General features: G+C 41.2%; 2 protein-coding genes across 2 annotated transcripts in view; both read right to left on the minus strand.

Moving 5' to 3' along the window:
* Positions 1-13,583, minus strand: part of LOC119648490 (titin-like) — an 84,581-nt gene extending 70,998 nt beyond the window's left edge. Inside the window, exon 1 of the mRNA XM_038050256.1 lies at positions 13,473-13,583. Within this exon, the coding sequence (XP_037906184.1) occupies positions 13,473-13,583 (111 nt within the window). The remainder of the gene's footprint in view (positions 1-13,472) is intronic.
* The window catches only part of LOC119648082 (ankyrin-3), a 183,027-nt gene continuing 169,864 nt past the window's right edge, over positions 11,403-24,565 (minus strand). The window contains exons 8-11 of the mRNA XM_038049570.1: positions 22,051-22,327; positions 21,959-21,979; positions 14,391-14,776; positions 11,403-14,236 (exon numbers count right to left, since the gene is read on the minus strand). Of these exons, the coding sequence (XP_037905498.1) occupies positions 13,923-14,236; positions 14,391-14,776; positions 21,959-21,979; positions 22,051-22,327 (998 nt within the window). The 3' untranslated portion in view covers positions 11,403-13,922. The remainder of the gene's footprint in view (positions 14,237-14,390; positions 14,777-21,958; positions 21,980-22,050; positions 22,328-24,565) is intronic.

Below are 24,565 nucleotides of genomic sequence, written 5' to 3' on the forward strand. Positions count from 1 at the left end.
TGACTCCGGTACTCATTCACAGCTGAGTCGACTATTTTCCGCGTCCAAATTTAAATATCTCCGTCACCCTTGAGATTTGAACAGTAACTTTCCGTACGCCGGTCTAACGTTCTAACCATTATATCCTAACAGGTGGGAATAATGCAAACGCCGATCGCATAACAGAATGGAAACTCAGAGAAAGCATATTTACGCCCGGCATACTTCTGGGAATTTCTTTAGCCGATCTGAAACTGGTGAACAAAACAGCCTTGACAAAAGTGTATTCAATCAAAGGGCCCTACAAGAAAAAACCTGTTGTAACAAATAGTGTTTCAAGGCATGAGTGAGGTCAGCGACGTTCGCGAATATCGATTGATCGAACGATTTTGTGATACTGGACTGGTGATATTTTTGCTCTATCGGCAAGCGTCGATCATGGAGTGAAGCCCGATTTCTGCGGTGGATTCAAAAATTTCAAAACCTTGTTCGAGACGCAAGACAGCAGAAAGATAAACTTTCCACAATCAGACGAAGGAACGAATTATGCCTACGTCCGGTTTGACCACTTATTGTAGAGTTGCAGCATCATGCGTCAACTGACAATTCCCAACAAAGCAAGGCAAAACGAAGTAACCGAGTGAAAAAAACGCACCTTTGTTGAAAAGGCTTACAAAAACAATATTTACTACAAACTTAATTAGGAATCGCAAGGGGGAAATCGGATACCCTCTGCAAGGAGGGGACATAAGAGACGTCGAACGTTAGAGACTTTTAAGAATTTGATTCGCCTGTTTACTGCTTAAATTGAAGGACGTTAGAGATTCTTAAACTTTTGAAGTTCAAAACATTGAGTAGAAATTTCGGGAGATGCATAATTCTCGAAAGAGTCACAGAAGGCAGCGAAAGACAATGTAAAAACTTTAATTCAAAATAGGCAACTGATATCGCCGAACCTAGCAATGAATCGGATGTTGAAAGGGAAGTCGGGAAGCACGTGTTGACGATGTCATTTGATGTCACATGGACTCCTAGGGATCGAACATATTCAAATTGGCGAGATGCCGGATTCGACTAAAGTTCCAAAGAAACCGAGATGTTTTTACCGCTGCTTTTATGGAACAGAATGTGTTATCTAAAAAAGTCCCTTGTATGGATTAGACGTTTTGAACGACATCTGAACGAAAAATTGAACAATTTTTGGGCAGAACCAACTTTAGGGAATGCGAATGGCTAGGTGAGCCGCCAACGTTTGCTCAAAATCTTCGCCTGCATATGTTCCTACGAAAGGGTTACCCAGATTTAAACATCGGAAATATCTGTATGACATTAGGGTAAAGATTTCGTATGAATATAACTTTATGAGGGTTAAGTAATCATTTATTTGAGATTGCCTGTTGTCAGCTTTCGAAGGCAAACTTACGGCCCTGACTCTATCATTTCATATGGTAATAATTTCCGTCGGTATTAAGTAGATCTGCTTAGTCCAACTAAGCAATCCATTAGCAAAATTGAGTGTTTCTGCTAGGGAGACCCGAATGTTCGACTCCTCGTAATCGGACTCTCAACGTTTAATCAATCATGTTGTCATTCCATTTTTAAGGTTTTGTGTAAACACAAAACCTTATTAAAATCGGTTTACCGTCTGTCTGTCTGTCTGTCTGTCTGTCTGTCGTGTCTGTCCGTCTGTCTGTCTGTCTGTCTGTCTGTCTGTCTGTCCGTCACACGCATTTTTCTCAGAGACGGTTATAGCAATTGACACCAAATTTGGTAGAAAGGTGGGAACTGTGAACGATCACACATACAGTGAGTTACATCCTTTTACGTTGAATTTAAGGGGGGGTCCCCATACATGCAAAAGGGGGGTGTAAAATTTTTTTTCATCAAATATAGTCATGTGGGGTATCAAATTAAAGGTCTCGATTAGTACTTTTCGAAGCCGGTCTTAGGTTTGACATTTCTTGGAAACTTGGGGAGTGCGGGGGGTTGAAAGTGATCATTTCTTTAAGGGGGCCATTCTCAGAAACTACCAAACCGAAAAATCTGAAAAAAATCAGGAGGCTGCCACTATATGGTGCCTTGGCTCCGAAATACCTTTCATACCGATACCTGTTCAAAAAAAGTTAATAATACTATATTACTATAATTTTTTGAAATTGGCTGGAAACCCCTTTTAAGTTCATCCTAGCGCCACAAAATTATGCAGTGATGTAGGCTATAATGTAGAGCATGATCATACCAAGTTTGATGGAAATCGTACTATTACTAACAAATTTATAATACTTCGAAGTTGTTGCTTCTTTGAAAATTGAAGACTATCAATGTCAATATCACCCGAAAGTGGACATATGCATATATTACGTGCTACGTACTAAGAAATACACAAAACCTTTCGTACCTGAAGCGTCGAGCTTCCGGTTTCCCGACTTGTTCATCCTGACTTGGTGTTTTCTATAAATATCAGGAATCTTTACATGTTCTATTGAACGACCGTGATCTATCTGATCCAGAAGTTAAAACAGTTCTATATGCTCTGCCCTTGCCTTAGGAAATCAAGCGGAATATTCTCTTCCTCTTCAAAGTGTTTTTTCTCAGCTACATATCTGACAGTGACATTGCCGCAGTCATTCATAATTTAGCTTTAACTTGATTGCAGTACAGTTTGAGAAACTGAGTTCTAAGTTGACTTTGAGAAAAGTTTGCGGATTATAACTTGCTTCAAGCAGCCTACATTTTCATACATAAAGATTTTCATCGCCAGAACAGTTTCTTTCCCTTTGATTGAGAAAATACTCATATAATTTCTCCTAAACCTTTCTATGTCCGCGATTTCCAATTTCAAAGGGACGTATGTTGATAAATTGTTTACTCTTCTGTGATTTCTGCGACTTATAATCTTCAAACGACTATTGTAATAGTAGTAATACTATATTTTTTAGAAATTAGCTGGAAAGGCTATACCATAGAGCAAGATACTGCTAAGTTTGGTAGAAATCGCACTATTATTAACAAAGCTATAAAAGGTTAAAACCAGGTTTTGTGCAAATTTACTGCAATTCAGGACTTTGAAGGGTCGCTTCCAGTTAACTTTCAGAACAAATCAGAAATATACTCTTATTAGCTTTATTTGAAAAGATATTTTAATGCCTACTTGATATAGGAACAGTTTTTTCAGATTTTTGGGTCGGGTAGTTTCTGAGAACTGCCCTTTTTGGCAGTCGTGAGTTTCAACATTCCATATGGCAGCAAAGTGTTATAAAATGTTGCTCTTGCTTTGTGCAAGATGAAAAATGGATTATTATCCGGAATCTACTTCAATAACCGTCATGATGATGATGACTTGGAAAACTGATCGGATTTGATACACTCCTGGGGGAACCTATTGTTTGACCACATTTCCGTTAGTGTTATTCCACCTGCGTCACTGCGCGAAGTTGTGTCGCTGTGAGTGCATCGGTTCGTCTCTGAGATTTTTTTTAGTAAAACAACTTTTTACATTTCCGCGAAAACGTAATGGCAGATTGTCGAGAACAACGCGCGGCTGTGAAATTGTGTTTTCTGTTGGGGAAATCGGCCGCGAAAAGTATTGTAATGCTTAAGGCTGCTTATGGGGATGCTGCCTTAAGTAAAACCAGAGTTTACGATTGGTTTTCACGTTTTAAAAATGGAGAAATGTCTATTGAAGACCAACTCCGTCTAGGACGCCCCGCAACGTCAAGAACTGACGAAAATGCCGACAAAATCAATACCCTCGTTCGCCGAACTATTGATCAACTCTGTGAGATGTTGGGAATGTCATGGAGTTCAATTCAGAGAATTTTATCCGAAGATTTGCACTTGAGAAGAGTTGCAGTCAGATTCGTCCCGCGCCTTCTCACAGATGAACAAAGGGAGCGTCGGCTTCAGGCAGGTTTTGAGCTTCAAAATCAGCTCGAAGAGGACTCTGAATTTTTTCCAAGGTGATTGTTGGTGATGAATCGTGGTGCTATGGATACGACTCAAAGGGAATATGAAAGGAAAGCGTTTTGTCACTGTGGAGGAAGTGGAAATAAATTCGCTGGAAAGCTTAAAGGACATCCCGATGAGTGAATTTAAAAAATGATTTGAACAATGGAAGAATCATTTGGAGAAGTGCGTTATAGTCAAAGGCGAATACTTTGCAGGTGATCAAAATTTGGTGTAAAAATATTGAGAAATAAAGAAGTTATGACGAATCCCGTTTTTTTTGGGTCCCCCTTCGTATGTATGCACATATGCGGTTCTGTGGAAAATCAATCTTTAAGGCAAGCTAAATATTTCCTTACCTTTGTTGCTGATAATTTCGGAAAGAAAGGGAATATATTTGCATTTTTTTCGAAAAGCTGTTGATCGTACATAAAAAAATCGTTTTCTTACAATCACTATCAAAATCGTTGACGGATCGTTGGATCCAAAGTAGTTGACGAAATATAAGCAACCCATCTGGAAGATAACCTATGCAACTATTTGTGAGTAAACAATGTGATCTACGCCTATACTTCGGGAACAACTTGTACAGCAAAGAAGGGAACAAGTTGTTTCCGAAATTTTAGTATATGTCTACTATGTAGAAAAAAGTAATTACTAGCGAATAGGACATAGAATCGTCTGATCATTCAAATTTAATTGAATCGCTGGAAATACCACATCTAATTGGGCAGTTCCAATGGAATTGAATATGTTCAGAAACAAAAAGGTTTATCCCATGCCGTGACGTATATTTTATGGAAGGAAAACGTTAAAACTCTAAAGTTTCCCGGCTTGTCCAAGCTAGATAATGTATGCTCAAACTCAAAACCGGATTCAGTAAGCCTGCAAGCAGAGTGCGAGGATCATTTTGTAGCTACAAAGGACGACATTTCATCACCACATATGTTAAAATAGAAATACCCAGCACTGGGACAAAATATGGATCATCCCGTTCAGAAGCCTGGAGTCGTTGGATGTAAATTGATGGAAACTGGGTATGGCGGAAAAGATAATACCTGGGACTTATTGCAACTTCCGGGCTTCCGGGCAGGGCTTTAAACGCAAAATGAAACTCAATGGAAGCATTTACATACCTTGACAAATTAGGGCGTAGTTGTTTCTAAAAATATGTGAAAGTATGTCGTAGATTACCAGGAAACCTATTTTCGAGTTGTGAGATATGCGCTATACGCTATACGTTGTGAGATAGCGCTTTAGCAGCAGAATATGGACTATAAATAAGTCAATTAGATGCCATTGGCGAATTAAGTGAGTATATACATATACAAAGTAAAGTATATGAAATGGATCGGGACAAATTACAATAATTCATGTATTATAGAGAATTTCCAAATAACTATATCTAGATCAAACTGATGAACAATTGTCTTTGTAAATGTACAGTATAATATCAACGATTAGATCTAAAGAACGACAACATCAAGTGTACATATCCCATACCAAAAAGTTGTGGGCAACTTACTGCGTTTGGAGCAAGGAACGAAGCCAGATATTAGTCTCGCAATAAAAAATGTAGATCGTTTCAGTTCGAATTACGGTTTACCGCATCGGTAATCTGCAGCCCGTCGAGAGAATATTTGGATATCTTCAAGATACATACACGGAACTAAAAACTGCAGTTTATGAAGAGAAGTGTAATTAGCTTATTGCATTATTCGTTAGCCTAGCCATCCTAGGAAACACTGCACAAATTTCAAAGTGAAATTCTGCTCTTTTAAATTTTATAGGGGTAGAAGCGGGCGATAATTGGGTCACTCAGAAGGTAGTCACTCTATGTCTTTACGAAATCTGGTAGCGTTATGTAAATGGTGTATAATAATTGGTGTCGGTCCCTTGTATGAGTCCATTCGTATTTGATAAATATCATCATATCCCATAGAGGGATTTTCAAACAATTTTTTTTCTGACTCGTTTTCCCAAAGTGACGTTTTTCACATTTACGGGAATCCTAGCTCAAAAAGTAAGAAATTAATCATTATGAAATTTGGAGGTATGATTCTTTGTAACAGTACCAACATTTGGGATGAAACCATATTTTTAAGGGTACCTTTTTTGCATAATAATAATAATAATCGTTTGCGCAACAATCCAATTGGATCAGGGCTTTGAAGTGTGTTAGAGCACTTCATTCAAGACCGTAACGGTACAGTACAAGATTATAGTACCCAATAGGAGGCAATGTAGTCAGCATTGCGCTCGCCCGGGATTATTACCCTGATTTGACTCAGGTACTCATTCACAGCTGAGTCGACTGATATCCGACGTCAAATCACGATCAAAATCCCACTGCCACCAGTGAGATTTGAATCGTGACCATCCGTACGATAGCCTTGTGCTCTAACCACTTAGCTATCCGGAAGCCTTTTTTACATCGTTATTGAAAAGGTGGTCAAAGGGTAGTATAGGTCCCGGGGCGAAACGTGGATTGGTACCCACGATGGAGCATAAAACCTGGGAAATGCCTGCTGAACCAACACCAACAGCTCTACTACCAAACCCTATCTCCACCTCCACGTGGTGACCGCTGGGAGCTCTTTCTTGACGAAAAGCTGCAGACGGAGAAGGATGAAGGCGAGTCTCCCGCGCCTAAAAACGGGACAAATTGTACCAACTGGTCCTCCAGGTTGGGGGTTGGGTAGGGCTGACAACCCTACACGGAAAACAACCGTTACGAAGCCACAACAGGAGCCTCGGATAGGATGGATATTAAAACGACGGACCCGGCAACGACAAAGGAACAACGATTTGCGCATTTTCTCATGGAACGTGCGCTCCCTGTACAGAGATGAAGCTGATAAGCAGCTAGCCGATACCCTGTCCCAATATAGGGCTGATGTAACAGCGTTGCAAGAGATGCGATGGACAGGGACCGGTTTCCTGGAGAAGAGCCACTACACCATATATTATAGCGGCCATCCAGTAAACCATGTGCTCGGAGTAGGTTTCTTAGTCAGCCAAAAAATGAAACCTGCTGTTATCGGCTTTGAAAGTATAAGCGAACGGCTATGCACTCTGCGCTTGCGAGGCAAGTTTAGAAATATAAGCCTCATAAACGTTCACGCCCCTACAGAGGAGACTGCAGAGTCGGAGAAGGATACCTTCTACGAGGCAGTAGAAAGAACCCTCGAAGCCTGTCCCAGATATGATATCAAAATCATACTTGGGGATTTTAACAGCCAAGTAGGGAAGGAGCCCGTATTCAGGCGATACGTTGGCTCCCATAGCTTACACGAAAAAACAAATGATAACGGACTGCGGACTATTCAATTAGCAGGGTCACACGAAATGGTCGTTGGAAGTACCTGGTTTGCGCGGAAAGCGGTCCACAAACATACGTGGGCCTCTCCAGACGGGACCACTTTCAACCAAATTGACCACGTGTTGATCGAACGCCGCCACCTCTCAGCCTTGATGAATGTCAGAACATATAGGGGGGCCAATATAGACTCGGATCACTATCTCGTTGGCATGGTGCTCCGAGCTCGAATAACAATACCACCTAGAATCCCCTCTGACAATCAGGTGAGAGTGAACACTGAAGCCATCCACAACACAACCCTCCGCGACACCTATAAGAGGGAAATGGATGCCGCAATAACCGCAGTCAATAGAGGACCTGGAGATGAGGCATCAACTAATGATCTTCACAACCACCTGAAGAACGTTATCATGGATACGGCCACAAATATACTTGGCCCCAGCCGCAAAAGGAGTCGGAACGGCTGGTTTGACGATGAATGTAAGCTAGCAACGGAACGTAAGAATGCCGCATACCGAGTAATGTTGCATTCTCAAAGAACGCGGGCACGCGCAGAGACTTATCACGAACTCCGTCGAGCGGAGAAGCGACTTCACAGACGGAAAAAGGAAGCCTGGGAGAACCAACAAGTCTGTGAACTAGAAAAGTACAGGGAGCAACCGCACCAGGCGCGGAAGTTTTACCAACAAGTCAGCAGGATGAAGCCTTATACACCTCGATGCTCATCCTGCCGAGACAAAGAGGGAAATCTGATTTCCGACAGAATGGGCATATTAGAGCGATGGGTTGAGTACTTTGATGAGCTACTGAACAACCAGAACATCGGCGAGTTGGAGGTCCCGCCAACTGAAGACGACGGACAAATACTGCCACCACCAAGTTTAGGAGAAACAGTCCGTGCAATTCATCGGCTAAAAAATCATAAGTCGCCAGGAGCCGATTGAATTACAGCCGAATTGGTTAAATATGGAGGCGATCAGTTACACCAAGTGGTTCATCAACTTGTGCTCAAGGTATGGGACAGCGAATCAATGCCTGACGATTGGCAGCGAGGCATAATCTGTCTCATACATAAAAAGGGAGATATCACACAGTGCAGCAATTATAGAGGTATCACGTTGCTGAGTACCATCTATAAGATATTCTCCACTATCCTGCTAGGCCGGATAGCCCCATACGCCCAGAACATCATTGGCCCATACCAAAGAGGCTTCACTCCAGGCAAATCAGCAACAGATCAGATTTTCTCTCTGCGACAAGCGATGGAAAAACTGTTGGAATATGGACAACAGTTGCACCATCTGTTCATCGACTTTAAAGCCGCCTATGATAGCATAGCCAGGGTAAAACTGTACACGGCCATGAGAGAATTCGGTATCCCGACGAAATTAATAAGACTGACTAGGCTGACCCTGACCAATGTGCGAGGCCAGATAAAAGCAGCAGGATCACTCTCAAGACCATTTGACATCAACAACGGTCTACGACAAGGCGATGCGCTATCATGCGTCCTCTTTAACCTGGCCCTCGAGAAGGTGATCCGTGATGCTGAGGTGAATGCAAGAGGTACGATCCTCTTCAAGTCCACCCAACTACTGGCCTATGCTGACGATATCGACATCATGGGAAGAACCACCCGAGACGTCCAAACTGCCTTCATCCAGATCGAGCAGGCGGCGCGAGATCTTGGGCTGCACATCAATGAAGGCAAGACAAAATACATGGTGGCAACGTCAGCACCGAAGACGAATCAACCAACAACATCAAACCGCACTGGTCAAACACAAGCACGAACAAGAATAAGGATAGGGGAATACAACTTTGAGACCGTCGACAATTTCTCCTATCTAGGGTCGAAAATCACAACCGATAACAACTACGATGATGAAATCCGCGCACGGTTGTTGTCAGCCAACAGAGCCTACTTCAGCTTACAAAGACTGTTCCGCTCGAAACGTCTCACCATAGGGTCAAAGCTCTTACTGTACAAGACTATGATCTTGCCAGTCCTCATGTATTCCTCGGAAACTTGGGTTCTTAGCAAGAAAAATTGCGAACTCTTGGCCGCGTTCGAGAGAAGAATCCTCCGAAGAATTTTTGGCCCCCTACATGAGGATGGACGATTCCGTAGCCTACACAATGACGAAATCTATGAGCGATACCATGACCGTCCGGTTGTGGATAAAATCCGGCTCAATAGGTTACGGTGGGCGGGTCACTTAATCCGTATGGATGAAGATGATCCCACCCGGAAAGTCTATAAGGGCAATATCTATGGTAGGAAAAGAAGACGAGGCAGACCCTGCCTAAGATGGAGCGATGGCGTGGGCCAGGACGCCAGACAGCTTTTAGGGATATCGAATTGGTGGACCTCGGCGCAAAACCGGGATGTCTGGAGTTCCTTATTAAGGCAGGCCTAGACCGGATACCGGTTGTTGCGCCGTTGATGATGATGATGATGATGATTGAAAAAACAGTGAAAATCGAAATCTTTTTTTTTTGTGATCACCTGCGAAAATTTTGGTTTTGATTATTTTCGGCTACATTGCGGCTCATATTATTAGAAGGTAAATAATCATATCATATTGTTAGAAGATAAATAATGTAAAATTGAAAGCTTTTTGGTCTCATTTAATAATTGGAGTCTCTACACGTCCCGAAGTTGGAGAACTCCAGTTACGATAATCAGCGGGATATTGTCATGTAACTCTTTTATTTTTAACATAAATTTTCTCAAAAGTTGTTTGGAGTATGACTAATATAAAGTCTAAATTTGATTGAAATCCAAATAATTCTTCCCACAAAAAAAAATCGCAAAGAAGTACGTGAAGAAAGGCCTTCTAATGTAACGCCGCCTTCCCCTCAATGAACTAGAACTGAAAGAAAGTAAAACATCAGTTCGTATATTCTGCCACAATCAAAGTGCAATTAATCTGGCAAAGAGGCGAAGATGGGGAACAAAATTTCGTTTTTTTGATACCCCGTGTAGTGAAGTGAGGGGTCAAAAAATACAAATTTGATCTGAAAATCTGAAAAATCGGGAGATGGTTCTATATAAGTGCCTGAAAGTCCATCTCATATTGATATCTGTCCAAATAAGTATTTTACTGATATATATATGAAATACACAAACCCTTTTGTATCTGACGCGCCAAGCTTCCAGGCATGTTGTAAAATCACCATAGAGAATAAAGTTCAATTTCCACCTGCGCTTCAACATAAATGATTTATTTTCTTGATTTTGTAGCTCCAGATGAGCCCAGGCTAATTGTTTCATAAAATTTCAGCTATTCAGTTGACAAGTTGAACTGCAGGTTCTATTACAAAAATAATTCCAAGCAAGAAGACTATAATACAGGACTAACAAATTCTAAGGGGCATGGAAAGTATATATATGTGATACATATATGCGGGTTAGGTAAGTGGCAGCTGGAACGTGGCCAAAAAATACTGTGTAGAATGGGTTCTGCCCATGTGGATCATGTATTGTGTGTTGGTGTGTCGGTGGCCCCTAGATGGTTTTCTCGTATATATGAGCGAGGAATGGCGATGCTTTTCTTCCACCATACAAATGCGAGCAATGCGCCGGGAGACGAACCGTCTGTATATAGTTTTCTTGATGCTAAGAGATGTTTGCGAGTATAATTTTCTCGACGGCTTTTCTTATTCCTATATTTCGACGAAATTACTACCGTTTGTCCACCAATGAGATAGCATTACACTACAATCTAAAAATTGCTAGAAAATGAAGTTGTTCCCGTTTTGCGAGAAGTAAGCAAAGAATAACAATAGATGTGGGGGCGACAATCCCATTGGATCTGGGCTTTGAAGTGTATTAGAGCACTTCATCCAAGATGTTGTAATTATGAAAAAATGGTAACTCGAACCAGTAATCAATATTCAGCGCAAATAATTCTCAAGCTTACGCGGAATCAAATTTCTTATTCTGCTTTTAAAAAAGAACAAATGCTAACAAAAATTACGTTTCAGGAAGACACTCACTCTCCCGATGTACACTGAGATTGTTTTAAATACGATGGATGATTACATACTTCACAAAACTCAATTTTTAAAGTAACTACTAACTATTCGTTGGGATTCTTGGTAACAAATAACTGCTTTTCCATTGTTTCATATTTTCCTTATTACTTCAGGCTTTCGCTTCAGAAATTCACTAGATTATACCAAAAATGGGTTATGAACGTGCATGATATCCACAAATTTCGAATTTACTCAATCCTAATAAAGCGCCATAAGTGAAGAACGAAACTTAGATCACACAACAAACCATCGATGGAGTACTTCATACACCATACAAGAAATAAAGCAAGGCTCGAATAATATATGTATATGCAGTTATATACAAAAACATAGGCTTAATGGGAAATAATGAAAAAATAGTAGCAAGGTACTGGTGCAATTCAATCCAATCATAATGCATTTTGCCAACGATATCAAACTAAACGGAAATCATGGGAAAGTAAGAATGGGAAACTAAACATCAACTGAGATTATTGGATAAACATTTATACCAATATATGAAGCGTTATGTAAAAATATACTGATGGGCCTTTAAACATTGTATACTCGTATTTAAGTTAGTTTGCGGCTTCAATTATTCTTAGCATTTGCAGAAAAATGCTGGCGAGCTTCACGCCCAATAAATTTAGTATATTACATTCTAATCATCTATGGATCAGCTAAATTATTTTCTACATTAATCATCTTACAGCTTTGTTGGTAATAACAAATAATTTCAAGAAGATTTCTTTTGGACTGTATATAAAATTCGAACCCTGCTTTTTCATTGCATTTGCATGTGGGGTTTTTCTTTATTTCACTTCATGTTGTGAGTGAGAAGCAAAAACAATTTTTATTTTCTTTTTAACTAAATTTATTGGGCACTCAATTGAAACAGAAGAAAAAAATAAATCAAGGAATCAATCAGGTTAAATATAATGTCAGTAGTTATATCTATGAGAGTATGATTCGTTAGTGTAAATATATAGGATATCGGGATCTGTAGTCTCCATGTTTTATCGGATTCGCTTAATTATATACATATTTCTGATTTAAGTCGAACCATATCAACAAAGCTTAAATTGATCACTTTTGGTTGTCGATTCACGACCTTAGTTTGATTCAAATTCGAATTTATTCTAAGAAAACTAAATGCGGAAATGCTTTCCACTCAAACTCTAGAAGCAATCAATTCAACTTTTAATTTGGAAGTTGTTATTGTTAAATTCAATGAACAAATATGAATTGGTTAATCCGAAAAATATTTTCAAAGGTAGTTTGCTCGTTAGTTATTTTGAGTATTAAATTGATTCTAAATGCAGTTATGTGAATGGTTAAAGTAAAGATTAACATGCATCACTAAAAGTATTAGCAGCTTATCATGAAGTTACAATAGTGTATTCAAAAAACTTTTAGGATATATAAATGCAACCATATAGAGTTGTATGTGAAACGCTGTCTATATTACTCCGAATAACTATTCACTGGTATTTGCATTTGTGCAATGACTACTAATTGAATCCTATTCGGTTTTATTCTGATGATGAGTACTTTTTATTAATTCCGTCTAGGTGCTCTGCTGCTGCTTTTTCAGATAATGCAAGATTTGAGGAATTTTCAATAATATCAATTGGGGTGTATGCACCAGTATAAGCTCCAGGAAATTAACAATGCAATATAGAATTCTGAACGACAATCTTAGAGATGCTATTTTTAGGCAAATATACTTTATCTTGCGGAAGTGTGAAGCTACACTGTGTACTTCGCGTCTTTTAAAAATATACATTTTAAAAAATAGTCTCAGAGTGTAAAACAACCTGCCAGCAGCAATTTTCCGATTGAAACTTTGATCTTTCTGTTAAAATCAGGAATTGCTCGAAAAAATAGATAAGCCAAAATAGGAGGCATCTGCTTATAAACATATGAAATATATTAACCTCAATAGAAACGGCCCCACTCAATCATATCGCTTGCTTATACATATCGTATAGTATTAAAATTATGAACACATGTTATTTCTGAAGACTTGTTTCCTGTAAGATAATAAATGCCTTGCTTTCTGCTTAAGTTTATGAACTTCAAATGCAATATATTATGTTATATTCATTATATGGAAGATAGTATGGGAACTTGGCTTGGTTTCCTTTGCTTGTAAGGGATTTTATCTTTGAAATGACGACATAATATGTTGGTACCATTTTCATACATTGCTACCATCTACTGACTGATCAATAGTATAATGTCTAGTCTTCTCCTTGAATCCATTACTACTTCTCTTAGCTTCACAAAATATTGTTACTACTTCCAAGAGCTTCATGGTTGAATACCAGCCGATTCCATGAAAATTATCCAACACGAAGTTAATAAATAATTACGAGGAAATCGAGGTTCGCATAAAATATCAGTATGTATTGCTTTTGTAGAAAACTTTTTAAAATTAAATCTGATCCGCTTTTTTAAACTCTGCCACTACTACTTCCTTTGGCTTCATCATGATTGCTGATTACTACTCCCAGAGGCTTCATGGCCTGTTTCAAAAGTCTTAATCCAAATAAAGCGAAAAGGCAAAACAACATCGAAAACCAAGACAACCTTCCACTTTCTATTATAGTTAATGTCTATTGTATGCAATTCACTCAAAGCTTAGTGAATAAATTCACCAAATTAATGAGAAGCGTTTCTTTTTCGGCACATGATTCACACTTATCTTGCGTAATTTTTCAGGTGCGATTCCTTTCCGTGGTTTAAAGAGATTTACCTGAAGGCCAACTTTGATCTTTTTCGTAAGAGCTCCTTGCGGGAAAACTGCTTGCACCTGCGGTACCACAGTGCTTGATACCATACCACCTTCCGGTCCGATAGCATGAACTTCTTGCCGAATTCTTGAGACCACTGCAAAGTATTGTGGAAAATCATAGGTGACAAACCGACAGATTCTGCCGCCACCTAATTCGTCGAGTTGATTAATTTCTGGAAAAAACAAAGTAAGTGAGAGGTGAGGTTCCATAACATATAGAAAAAATTGCGATTTTATTTCAAATGAACGATCATGCTTTATTTAAGTACATTGACGCATGATATAATATGCAATATGTTTTACTGAATGATATTTTTCTGTACTTACCTTCTGGCTCGAAACATTCATTCAAGACTTCATGAATGACTTCATCGGAGTTATCTATAGTGTGCTCCCGCCATGTTTCTCCGTTGTCAGATCGTAGTATGACAATTTCACGTTCTTTGCCGCGTAATGATGCGAAATGTGGTACTTCCATAATGACTGGTCCCAGGAATTTTGTGGCAACCGGTCCCAATTCCAGAACTCGACTTGCTAATGCCTCCCCTTCCATTAACTGGGGTGGATGCATAGTACGTTGTGGTTTCACATAACGACAAGTGATGCGAGTAGGTTGCGAAGCCGACCGAGCTGGTACTATTATTCGAACACCACTATGACGGCATCCACGCATAGCTCCACCACGGGCGTCGACCAGGAACGAAACAAGGAAGCTAAAAAATGACAAGTGTTCATTCTATTTGATTTAATCCAATGCATAAACATTACTAAAGTCAGAGAACAATTTTAAAAGTAATCGGTACAACGCTGCTGGGTATATATATAAAAGTTATCAGGAGACTCCCGAAGGCTTCGATTCTCACTAGGGTTGAAGTAGAATCCATCATTCGCCGAAGTTTTACTATTTAATTCCATTTTGCCTAGCAAACATATTAACATAATCTAAATCCATTATCGAAATGTCCGATCGGTGAAAACTACATTTAGTAAAATTCCCGATATTTCGGTCCAAACGGTATTTCACTGCAGACTGTGAATACGATTTTAATGCTTTAATAAAAGCCACAAACACGCGTAATTCAAGAACGCAAAACCAATATCGAAGACGTCGTTCATAAAATAGAGCTACAATTATGAAGAAATGCTTCAAAATTTTGTTGGAAGGATCGACGTTGTCATGAAACAAATACCGACATTTCGAGAAAAATAGTTCCTTTCCTCAGTGGAAATTTTCTCGCGCGTAGGTTCTTTGTTCGAAATAGTAAGTCCCCGGACTGGTATGTAGATGATAGTATAAAAAAATTCCCTAAAATATTCCAATACTGCCAATCTTGGAAAGCTTCCTTATAAAAACTTTGTATACGATGGGAGTCGTTAAAACCAATCGAAAACAACGACGGGTGAATGAGTCATAACGTCCAGTAATTTGTCCGATAGTATGTAACAAAGGAAGAGACATGGATATACTACCACGTGTCGTAGTTGATTTGACACATGTGGTGGCTACAACATAGGCGAGGAGAATGATTTGGTTTGTCAGTGAATACTATACTCATACCGCTAGTTGGATGCTGTTGGGGGTCATAATCCTAATGATTTTTTTTTATGAGTGGGGTAGGTGAATGCATTTACGCACACAGTGTTGGACTCCCGATTCGGTACGTCGTCGGACTACCAACTAAACACCTCCCCATCGTCAGAGAGCTAGCCTGGAACCGTTTGTCACATTACTTCGGGCCAGCCCCCAAACTTTCCCGCCTTGCGGAGGCTTCAAATCAGGGAATTCCTTTCACCAACGGAAGGGGAGAGGAGGAAGGGAACTGTCAGTTCAAGGAGCCCCCTGCCATCCGGCTCCTCCACCGGTCGAGTTCTATCTTCTTAGCAACGAGAAGGGCCCGAACGTAATGGGCAACACGGTTCCACCTGTCAGCAGTCCTCAGCAGCTCTTCCACAATGTTGTCTGGAGAGAGATCCCCTGTGTTTAAATAGAGCCGCTGACGAACCCCATCCCACATTCCACAAGAAAAAAAAGTGTGATGGGCATCGTCTACAACTCCATTGGAAAACACACAATCCGGAGAACGCGCCTTTCCAATCTTGTGCAGGTAAGACTGAAAACTTCCATGCCCACTTAAAAATTGGGTAAGGAAATAGTCAGTCTCACCATGCTTCCGATTCAGCCACGCACCTAAGTTGCCGATGAGCCGCGCAGTCCATCTGCCTCTAGTTTCATTTTGCCAAGAGAGTTGCCACTCGTCTAGAGTGTGTTGCCGTTCTTCGCGAGCAACCACCTCCCTTGGCTCATCTCCCTTGCGCTTGTATTATATATGGCCTGACGCTCCCTAGCAAGAAGGGCAACGGAGATAACTACCGCGATCACCATCACGGCCGGTTCAGAGACTGTGCGGTTCGCAGACGCCACCGGTAAAGCTCCCCGTCTCTGTACTTGCGCGAGGCGATATACGTCCTTGTTAAGAGCGCCAGCCCATACCTCTGCGCCGTAGAGCAGGACAGACTGCGTTGAGCTCATCAGGAGACGTCGCCTACTAGACGTAGGACCCCCAATATTTGCCATTAGCCTACTTAACGCCGAAACTGCAGCTGCAGCCTTGTTCGCTGCTGCTTGGATTTGCTCAGAAAAGCTCATCTTTGAGTCAAGAGTCACCCCGAGGTACTTTACCGCTGATTTTGGCTCGATTATCGACTCGCCGAACGATATGGGACGCAGCGTCGGAATTCTCTTTTTAGTCAGGATGACTACTTCGGTTTTTTTCAGTGCAAGATTGAAACCATGAGTAGTCATCCATCCGCTTACCCATCGCATAAATATGCCGAGTCTGCTTTGCGCCTGTTCGACAGTGCGTCCAGCAACAAGCGCTGCGACATCATCTGCGTAGCCGACCAGGCGCGACTCTTCTGGCATGTCGAGTTTAAGCAGACTGTCATAGGTAGCGTTCCAGAGGTCCGGCCCTAGGATGGATCCCTGTGCTACTCCCGACGTGACCTCCATCCACCTTTGACCCTCTAGTGTTTCATAGAGCAGGGAGCGGTTCCTCAGATAGTCCCACAAAATCCGTAAGAGATATCTGAGTAAAATTATGCGGTGTTTCCAACGATTAGTTAATTGAAATAATAAAAACTTGTTGTTTCTTTTTCGTTGGTGTGGATATTTATTCTTGCAAATACCGATATTTAAAACTTGTTAGCACTGATGAAAGGAACAAGTGGTTCCCGAAATATCGGTATTTGCAAGAATAAATATCCACACCAACGAAAAAGAAACAACAAGTTTTTATTATTTCAATTCCGTAAGAGATAGTTCGGCACGTTAAAGGTATTGTCTAGTGTGCCTAGAATGTCTTTCCATCTTACGGAATTGAAGGCGTTTCTGACGTCAAGCGTTACGAGGAGCCCCACCCGTCGAGTTCGGCGGCTATGTGCCTCTGCTCGTCGAACGGCGTCCACGACCTGCATGACAGCATTCAATTGTCGATCTCCCTGCCCTAAAACCAAACTGCCGGGGAGATAAATCTCCGACAGTGCGTATCGCTTCAGCGAGTCTACTTCTGATGAGCTTTTCGAGCACTTTCCCAGCAGTATCAAGCATACATAGTGGGCGGTATGAAGATGGCAATTCGGGGTCGCCTTTTCCTTTAGGGATCAGCGCAAGCCTCGCAACTTTCCAACGAGCAGGGAAAATGCCCTCCTTCAGGCAAGCGTTGAATGCGCCGAGCAGTAGGTATGGCCGGTGTTGGAATACCAGTTTCTATACCTCTGCTAGAATACTATCGGGTCCTGGCGCCTTCTTGTTTTTCATAGAGAGGACTGCCTGTTCCAACTCTTTTATAGAGAAAAGTGGACAGTCCTCTGCGCTCTCCGCGCCGACGTCACCATCCCATACGGGGTGTACAGGGAAGAGCGCCCTCACAATGCGGTCCATCTGCTCGGCCTTAAGTGAACAGGGTTTCCGCAGAGTTTGTAACCGAGTCCCCACGGATCCCCATTCACCTCGTCGATCAGATCTTGCCAGCAGCGAGCTTTGCTCTTGTTTATTGCGCTGCGGAGTCTCCTTTTGGCTGATTTGTACTCCATCATTATGGTACATGACTCCCCCCGGTCGCCTAGACGTTGTGTTAAGCGGCGGAGCCTGTGACACTCTTTCTGGAGCTCTGCGATTTCCACTGTCCACTAATACATGGAAGGTTTGCCGCGCCTCGATGTCTTCCTGGGCATGGAGACTCCGCAGACCGTCGTTATCAGGTTCATAACTGAATTTACGACAGTGTCAGCCGCGGCGCCACCGCCCCCAGGAGTACCCTTCAGCGTGGCCCCACTTCCCGGTGTTCACTTTTGCGACGTTTCATACACAGAAAGATCGCTGGGGTGGCGCACACCGAGAGTTTGTGTCCACCACTTCGAAAGCAATGTATTGGTGGTCACTTGCCGAAAAGTCTTCCTGAACTCGCCACCCATCCACCAGCGACACCAGCGATTCCGACGCGAAGGTTACGTCTGGAATGCTTCCTTCGCAGCCCGGGCGCTGGAACGTTGGGGTGGATCCGGTGTTTAGAACTACCAGTCCTGTTCTCGCCGCCATTTCCAGAATTCGTTTCCCTCTGGAATCTGTGTGAGGCATGCCCCATTCAAGTGCCCTAGCATTGAAGTCACCCCCGACCTGGATCCGCCCATCCGTGCTTAAGATAGCGTGCTCCAAAGCATCAAGCCTCCGACGAAAGTCCGGCATCGTCTCATTCGGCGTAAGATAGACACTAATCCTGATGATACGACTTCAGAAAAGGTACAATAAATGCGATACTGCTATGCCGAAGCTGCGAACCCTCGCCAAAAGGCAGTCAAACTATTGGTGGGAGGGAGAAATCACGGAATTGCCAACTGCATACTTCAGATGACGATCTTGAAGAAGGCGGTACTTCGACGAAAGAGTCCGTCGAGGTAGACTTAACAGGTTATACGCATCGGTAAGCGAGAATGCTTTAAAGAACTTTGTAGGCGCCTTTGGGAAGAGCGTATAGTGTTGTTATGAACAAGATGAGGGAGCGAACACCACCACTGACCGGTCTGCATCTTGTTCTGAATATAGTGGTGCAATACTCCTCTGCATAACGGAGAGTGCAAAAAATATAAACAAGCGTTGAACATCTTCAATCTAACCGCGGTAACTGAGGAGGAAGGTGGGGTCATTTGCCTGAATGATGATAATAACCCTCCCGGTCTGGATGCTGAACTCAACAGAGCCCTTTAACTTTCTTAAACTCGTTGTTAAGACCAGACCCGACTAGTTTATTACCGTATTTGAAGGAGTTTCTCCGGCTCAGTGGGATAGGCAACAATTAGTTTTGCTACCGAAGCAAAATAAGAAACCAGGGCATCCATCATCATATCGCCGATTTGTGTCATAGATACGGTAGGAAAAATGAATATTCCCGTCGAGCTCGCGCGCCATAATAATAATATTAGCCATCAAAAATGCATTCAATTCAACCAGCTAGGAGTAGATAAAAAACTCATTTCTAGTTACTTGATTAAGCTCTTCGAAAGTTACCCCTCGGAAAGGATATTTTGGTGCGATAAAGGACCTAACCAATATAACGACATGGCAGGAGTTCCACAGGGTTTAGTGTTGGGAGGTTTTTGTCCCCAGAGCATGTCATGTTCAACTGTCCACAATTTTGCTCAGAGAGGAAGAGCCTAAAAGACTGTTTGAAAATTAATATAAGCCTTCACTATGTTGGGAAAACGCTGAAGAAAGAGACAAACTGGTTCGCGGTGGACTCTGTAATCAAAAGGATTTAAGTGAAATTCGGACAAGCGGAGTGCAACCGGTGGCGAGAGTGCCTTTCTAAAATTTCCACCTCTAACTATAAAACTAGAAAACGACAGATAGTCAAAGAAAATCAAATAAGCAATGACTAAATTGAACAGTCTTAATTTGAAATTATTTCCTATCAAACAAAAACCCTAGGAACAGTACAAGAAATTGCTTTATATTGACACGAATGAAGAGGTCGAACAAGAAACGACTTATTTTGGAGTGCACGACAAATTTTCCTTTACGAAAGACGTAGAAATGTTAGGGCACCGCTAGAAGAAATTTGGTGCATCTGGAGAAGACAACGTTGAATAATAAATAAACATTTTTCCGAGAAATAATTTTTTCATTTCGAACCTTCATAGTTCCTGTTTTCGGTGAACGTCAAAAAGTGGCAAGTCAGGAGTGAAAATATGAATGAGACCTGGTGTTGTATTATAGAAGAATGCGATTTTCTAACGATTCTAACTTGACAATTTCGCGGTATCAAGAACGTCATAATTACATTGTGCATTGCGCGATAGCGCATCGATTGGGGATATAAAAAGTCGATCGGCGATCAAAAGAAAGTTTTCACGGTCAGCCAGGCTAACAGCTGCACTTTCATCCTGATGAATGCCTTCCCTACTCCATATGAGTTTGTTTTTATTCGGGAATATAATGGCTCAAGTTTGCTCATATAGTATGTTGATTTCACTTCTGATCTTCTTTCTGTGGCGGCACTGCAGTGATTATAGCCCCTAACTTGTGAGAGTCAGCAATATGGCAAACGTTAGCTATCGTACTCCTATAACTTAGCATTGGCCAATATTATGTATATTGAATGTACTGTTCATAAAGATTGGTCACATTTTGATGAACCACGAGCTATTCGAGTATATACATACGTATTATGTATATACGGATATTTTACCAACTTATTCTACCGAAGATCATACACCAATCGACGTGAAATCCTCCTGTGGGGCAGTTTATAATATCTTTAAATCTATAAGTCCTCCACTGTTATGAACGATTAACCATCGCTATAGTTGGGATCCCCCCCCCCCATATTATGCGCCATCCATGTAACTTTGATCCGCCTGGAAGTGAGCGTCAGTCCGATTCATTTTTGCCTGGTAATCATGGCGCTGACTCTCTATCTATAGGCGCCGTCCACAAAATGATATGTAAAGTTGTGTTCCTTTACAGCTAAAAATTGTATCACAATCCGTTGAATCCTAGAAATTAACCAAGGAATCATGTAATGCAATATACGATAAATGAACAAAGGTCCTTTATCCAATTCATCTCTTCTAGTAACCGGGTCCTATTAGAGCTTGCTGCTATCATACCTTCCAAGTGGAAGTTGGATTATACTGGATATAAGGTTGTTTAATTAACACGGTGTTGCAACTAAATTTTTCTATTTCTATATGATTGAAACCCCTACGCCGGGCACACCGTGTTAACGATGCCTAGGCGCCATCGCCGTCAGTTGTTGCTAATATGATTCAGCTCCCCTTACGTTTCTCTGAAAAGCTTGCACTCTTCCTCCACTATTCTGCGCCAGGTAGTACTAGGACAACCCTATTCCTATCCCGATTTCTACTCAAGCGAGGTTAATGAAAACGTATGTCTTGGAAGAAAATAAAGGATTGATTCCACTATGAGCGACTGCGACTTGCTGAAACTGAGTGATTTAAGTATCTAAGATCAATACTCACGCACAATGCTGAATTGCATCATTAACTTATATTGCGGATCAGTGCATAAACCTGCGCTTTGCAACTGGCATTTTTGCGATGGATCCCTCACCACATTTAGCGCCAAAATGGTCAATTAGGGGAGACGCTTGCAAAAGGAGCGAGTCCAATTAATGAGAAGTCAGTTCCTCAATGCGAAATAATTCCGACCTAAGAAGATCATCTCAAACTGTTGAAATTGTACTAAGATAGGAACCCTACTCCAAAGGCGATAGGATACGGAAAAACAAACATAGAAGAGGACCACGACAGTGCCAGCTCCACGAAATGAGTTAAAGAAATGCTTAGAGCCCTAGAGTTGGGCAATAATTCCTACTTACTTCTTCCATTGTAATTTCCTTCTGTGATTGGGAGCATTGAATTCAAATGAATATCATTAGCAATTAGACGTGGTAATATGTTGCTGACTTACCCCACATGTTGTGGATGACGTTCCATGGTGATGTTATCAGCCACGTAGGTTTCATGAGTCTGCTTGGCAGCTGAATGAACCTGAGCGCGTTGTGGACTAATTATATCCTCGCAAGCTTGGGTAGGTTGACCAGTAGAGTCTGTACTCTGGACCATTCGATTGGAGTCGACTCTTTCGTCACGAGTAACATCTATTGGCAAGGAATCATCGCCGAGTGATTTCATTTCATCAGCAGTCAAATACTGATAATGCTGATTGCATATTACTGTGTCTTCATCTAAAATGAAAGAAATAAACATGAGATCTCCAGTAAAATATTTAATTTATTCTGAGGATAAAAGAGGCTATTTTATATAATATACATACAGGTTATTATATACATATATTGCACAGGGGATCCCTGTTTTTATTCCACAGGAAGTTATATCCACCCATATACATCCAAGTACATGTCCCATTAACCACTGTAAGGAGTTTGTAATGAACTGAATATGAGGGCTGGGCCTGGTAAAAGCAATCATAAAGTTAACTTTTGTCTACTAATGGCATGGATATGTTATCCAACGTTCAGTGCCCTATGCAGATGATATAACACGTTCTAGGACTGAATCTAAATAAAACAGATTTCGGCTGACCCGCCAAAAACTGAGCGGTTTAAATATCTTGGATCAATGCTGTCAACCACTGGTGAACTACATTACGAAATTATTTCACGAATAAGCACAATTGGAAGAAGTATTGTTCTTTGTGATCAACGCAAAGAGGAACGTCTCAAATCCAAAATTTGCCGCAGTGTCTTCCGCCCTGTGCTCGCCGACTATGGAAGATAATGAACGGCGCCTCGCGTTAATGAAGGCAACAATTTGCGTCGGACTAGCGGCGTAACATCCTAGAACATTCGCGATATGAGGCGTCTTCGATGATATTGACATATAATTTGTGCTGATGAGAATTCAAATACCAAGAGTGGTGCGAACATCGAAGTCGATAGGAAATTACCAAAAGGCCGGCCCAGAACAACATTGGCGTGATACACGAGATGTTGATTTAAGAACCTCTCGACTCCGTACAGACCAGGCCTGTGACTGAATAAAGTGGCATAACCGATTAAGACGAGCCGACTCCGCTTCTGAACGAGACGACGGCTGAAGAAGAGCAGGGATATGATAAAAGTGTTTATTTGTATTACAATGAATAGTACATGTAGGAGTATGTATGCAAAATAATAAAGAGTATCATTTATTTACAAATGTGGTTGATGTTTTTTTTGTATGTGTGCAGTGGGAACCGATTTACCGAAAATGGACTTCAAGCATGAAGCTGATGCCTGCGAGATTCATGTTGGTCTTAGAAATTCTATTGAATTTCATTGAATTCAGCCCGTTTAGCTGGGCAAGATAATCGACGGGTAAATATTTAGTAGCTTTGTATTGATGAAGGGGGGTAAGTTGCTCCCGAAATATATATCTACATTGAAAACTAAAAATTTTAGTTTGGAGGAAGCGGGTACCGTGTCTCTCAAGCAAGTTTCAATAGTAACAGAATTATGTGGTTAAAAACAATTCCGAAATGCTTCAAGATATTAACTAAGCTCCCACCTGCTTAGAACTTAATTTCTTAATGGCTTCTATACCGTGCAACTCACTAATCGGCTATTCTAGTGCAGTGGTTTCTATTGCATGACGTAATTGGCGTTGTAGTTGGGTGACCTATCATGAGCCACTTCCGTATATCATTCCCATACGCCGGCAAAGTTCAGCACTTGTAATTGTTGCACGCCGAAGTACCCTAATAACACGACGCAAGCATGAGTTGATGAAAGGTTGAAGCCTTAGAGTAACAGTGGCGGTCACTTTCTATGTGTTACTCCCAAGCAAAGAGAGAACACTGGACACGAAACAACCTCAACTTGATGTTGGTACCCTTTCTATTCTACATTTTGAATAAAATAGCGAAATCGAATTTGGCGTTATTCATACCTCGACAAAAACAACGAAAGTATATTCTTATTCTTCTCGTTTATGCAATCTGAAAGAGTACGATAAACCAGAATCGTCTGACCAAGGTTTATAGTAGTTCGATTACAGGGTAAGCAATAGTCTGGTTGTGTTAATACCGATGAAATCCATTGTACCCCTTCCGCCTATTGGTTTGATAATAGCTATTAGTTTATATGGAATAACCCTTCTATGTAGAACATTCCAGATACAATTACAGGCGAGCCCACTATCAAGCTGATTTCAGAAATAATTTAGTTTCTTTCAATAAGTACTCGTATATTACTGTGATTTACGATATCATTAATAGGAGAAACTGAGGCCCGTGGGGAGAAGGGTCCGGAAGGGGGTCATTCAACTGGTGGAACTTCACGATATGTTATATGTTATTATGTTAATTAAGAATCATCGCGGAGTGTTCTTTCACCCTCTAGTTGCTCATCATCATGGAAGAGAAACCTGTGGTTACGATCCTTTACAGGATGACCGAAAGTCTTTTGACCGCTTGTAAGCGCTTT

This window comes from Hermetia illucens, chromosome 2 (genome assembly GCF_905115235.1).
Source record: "Hermetia illucens chromosome 2, iHerIll2.2.curated.20191125, whole genome shotgun sequence".
NCBI lineage: Eukaryota > Metazoa > Arthropoda > Insecta > Diptera > Stratiomyidae > Hermetia > Hermetia illucens.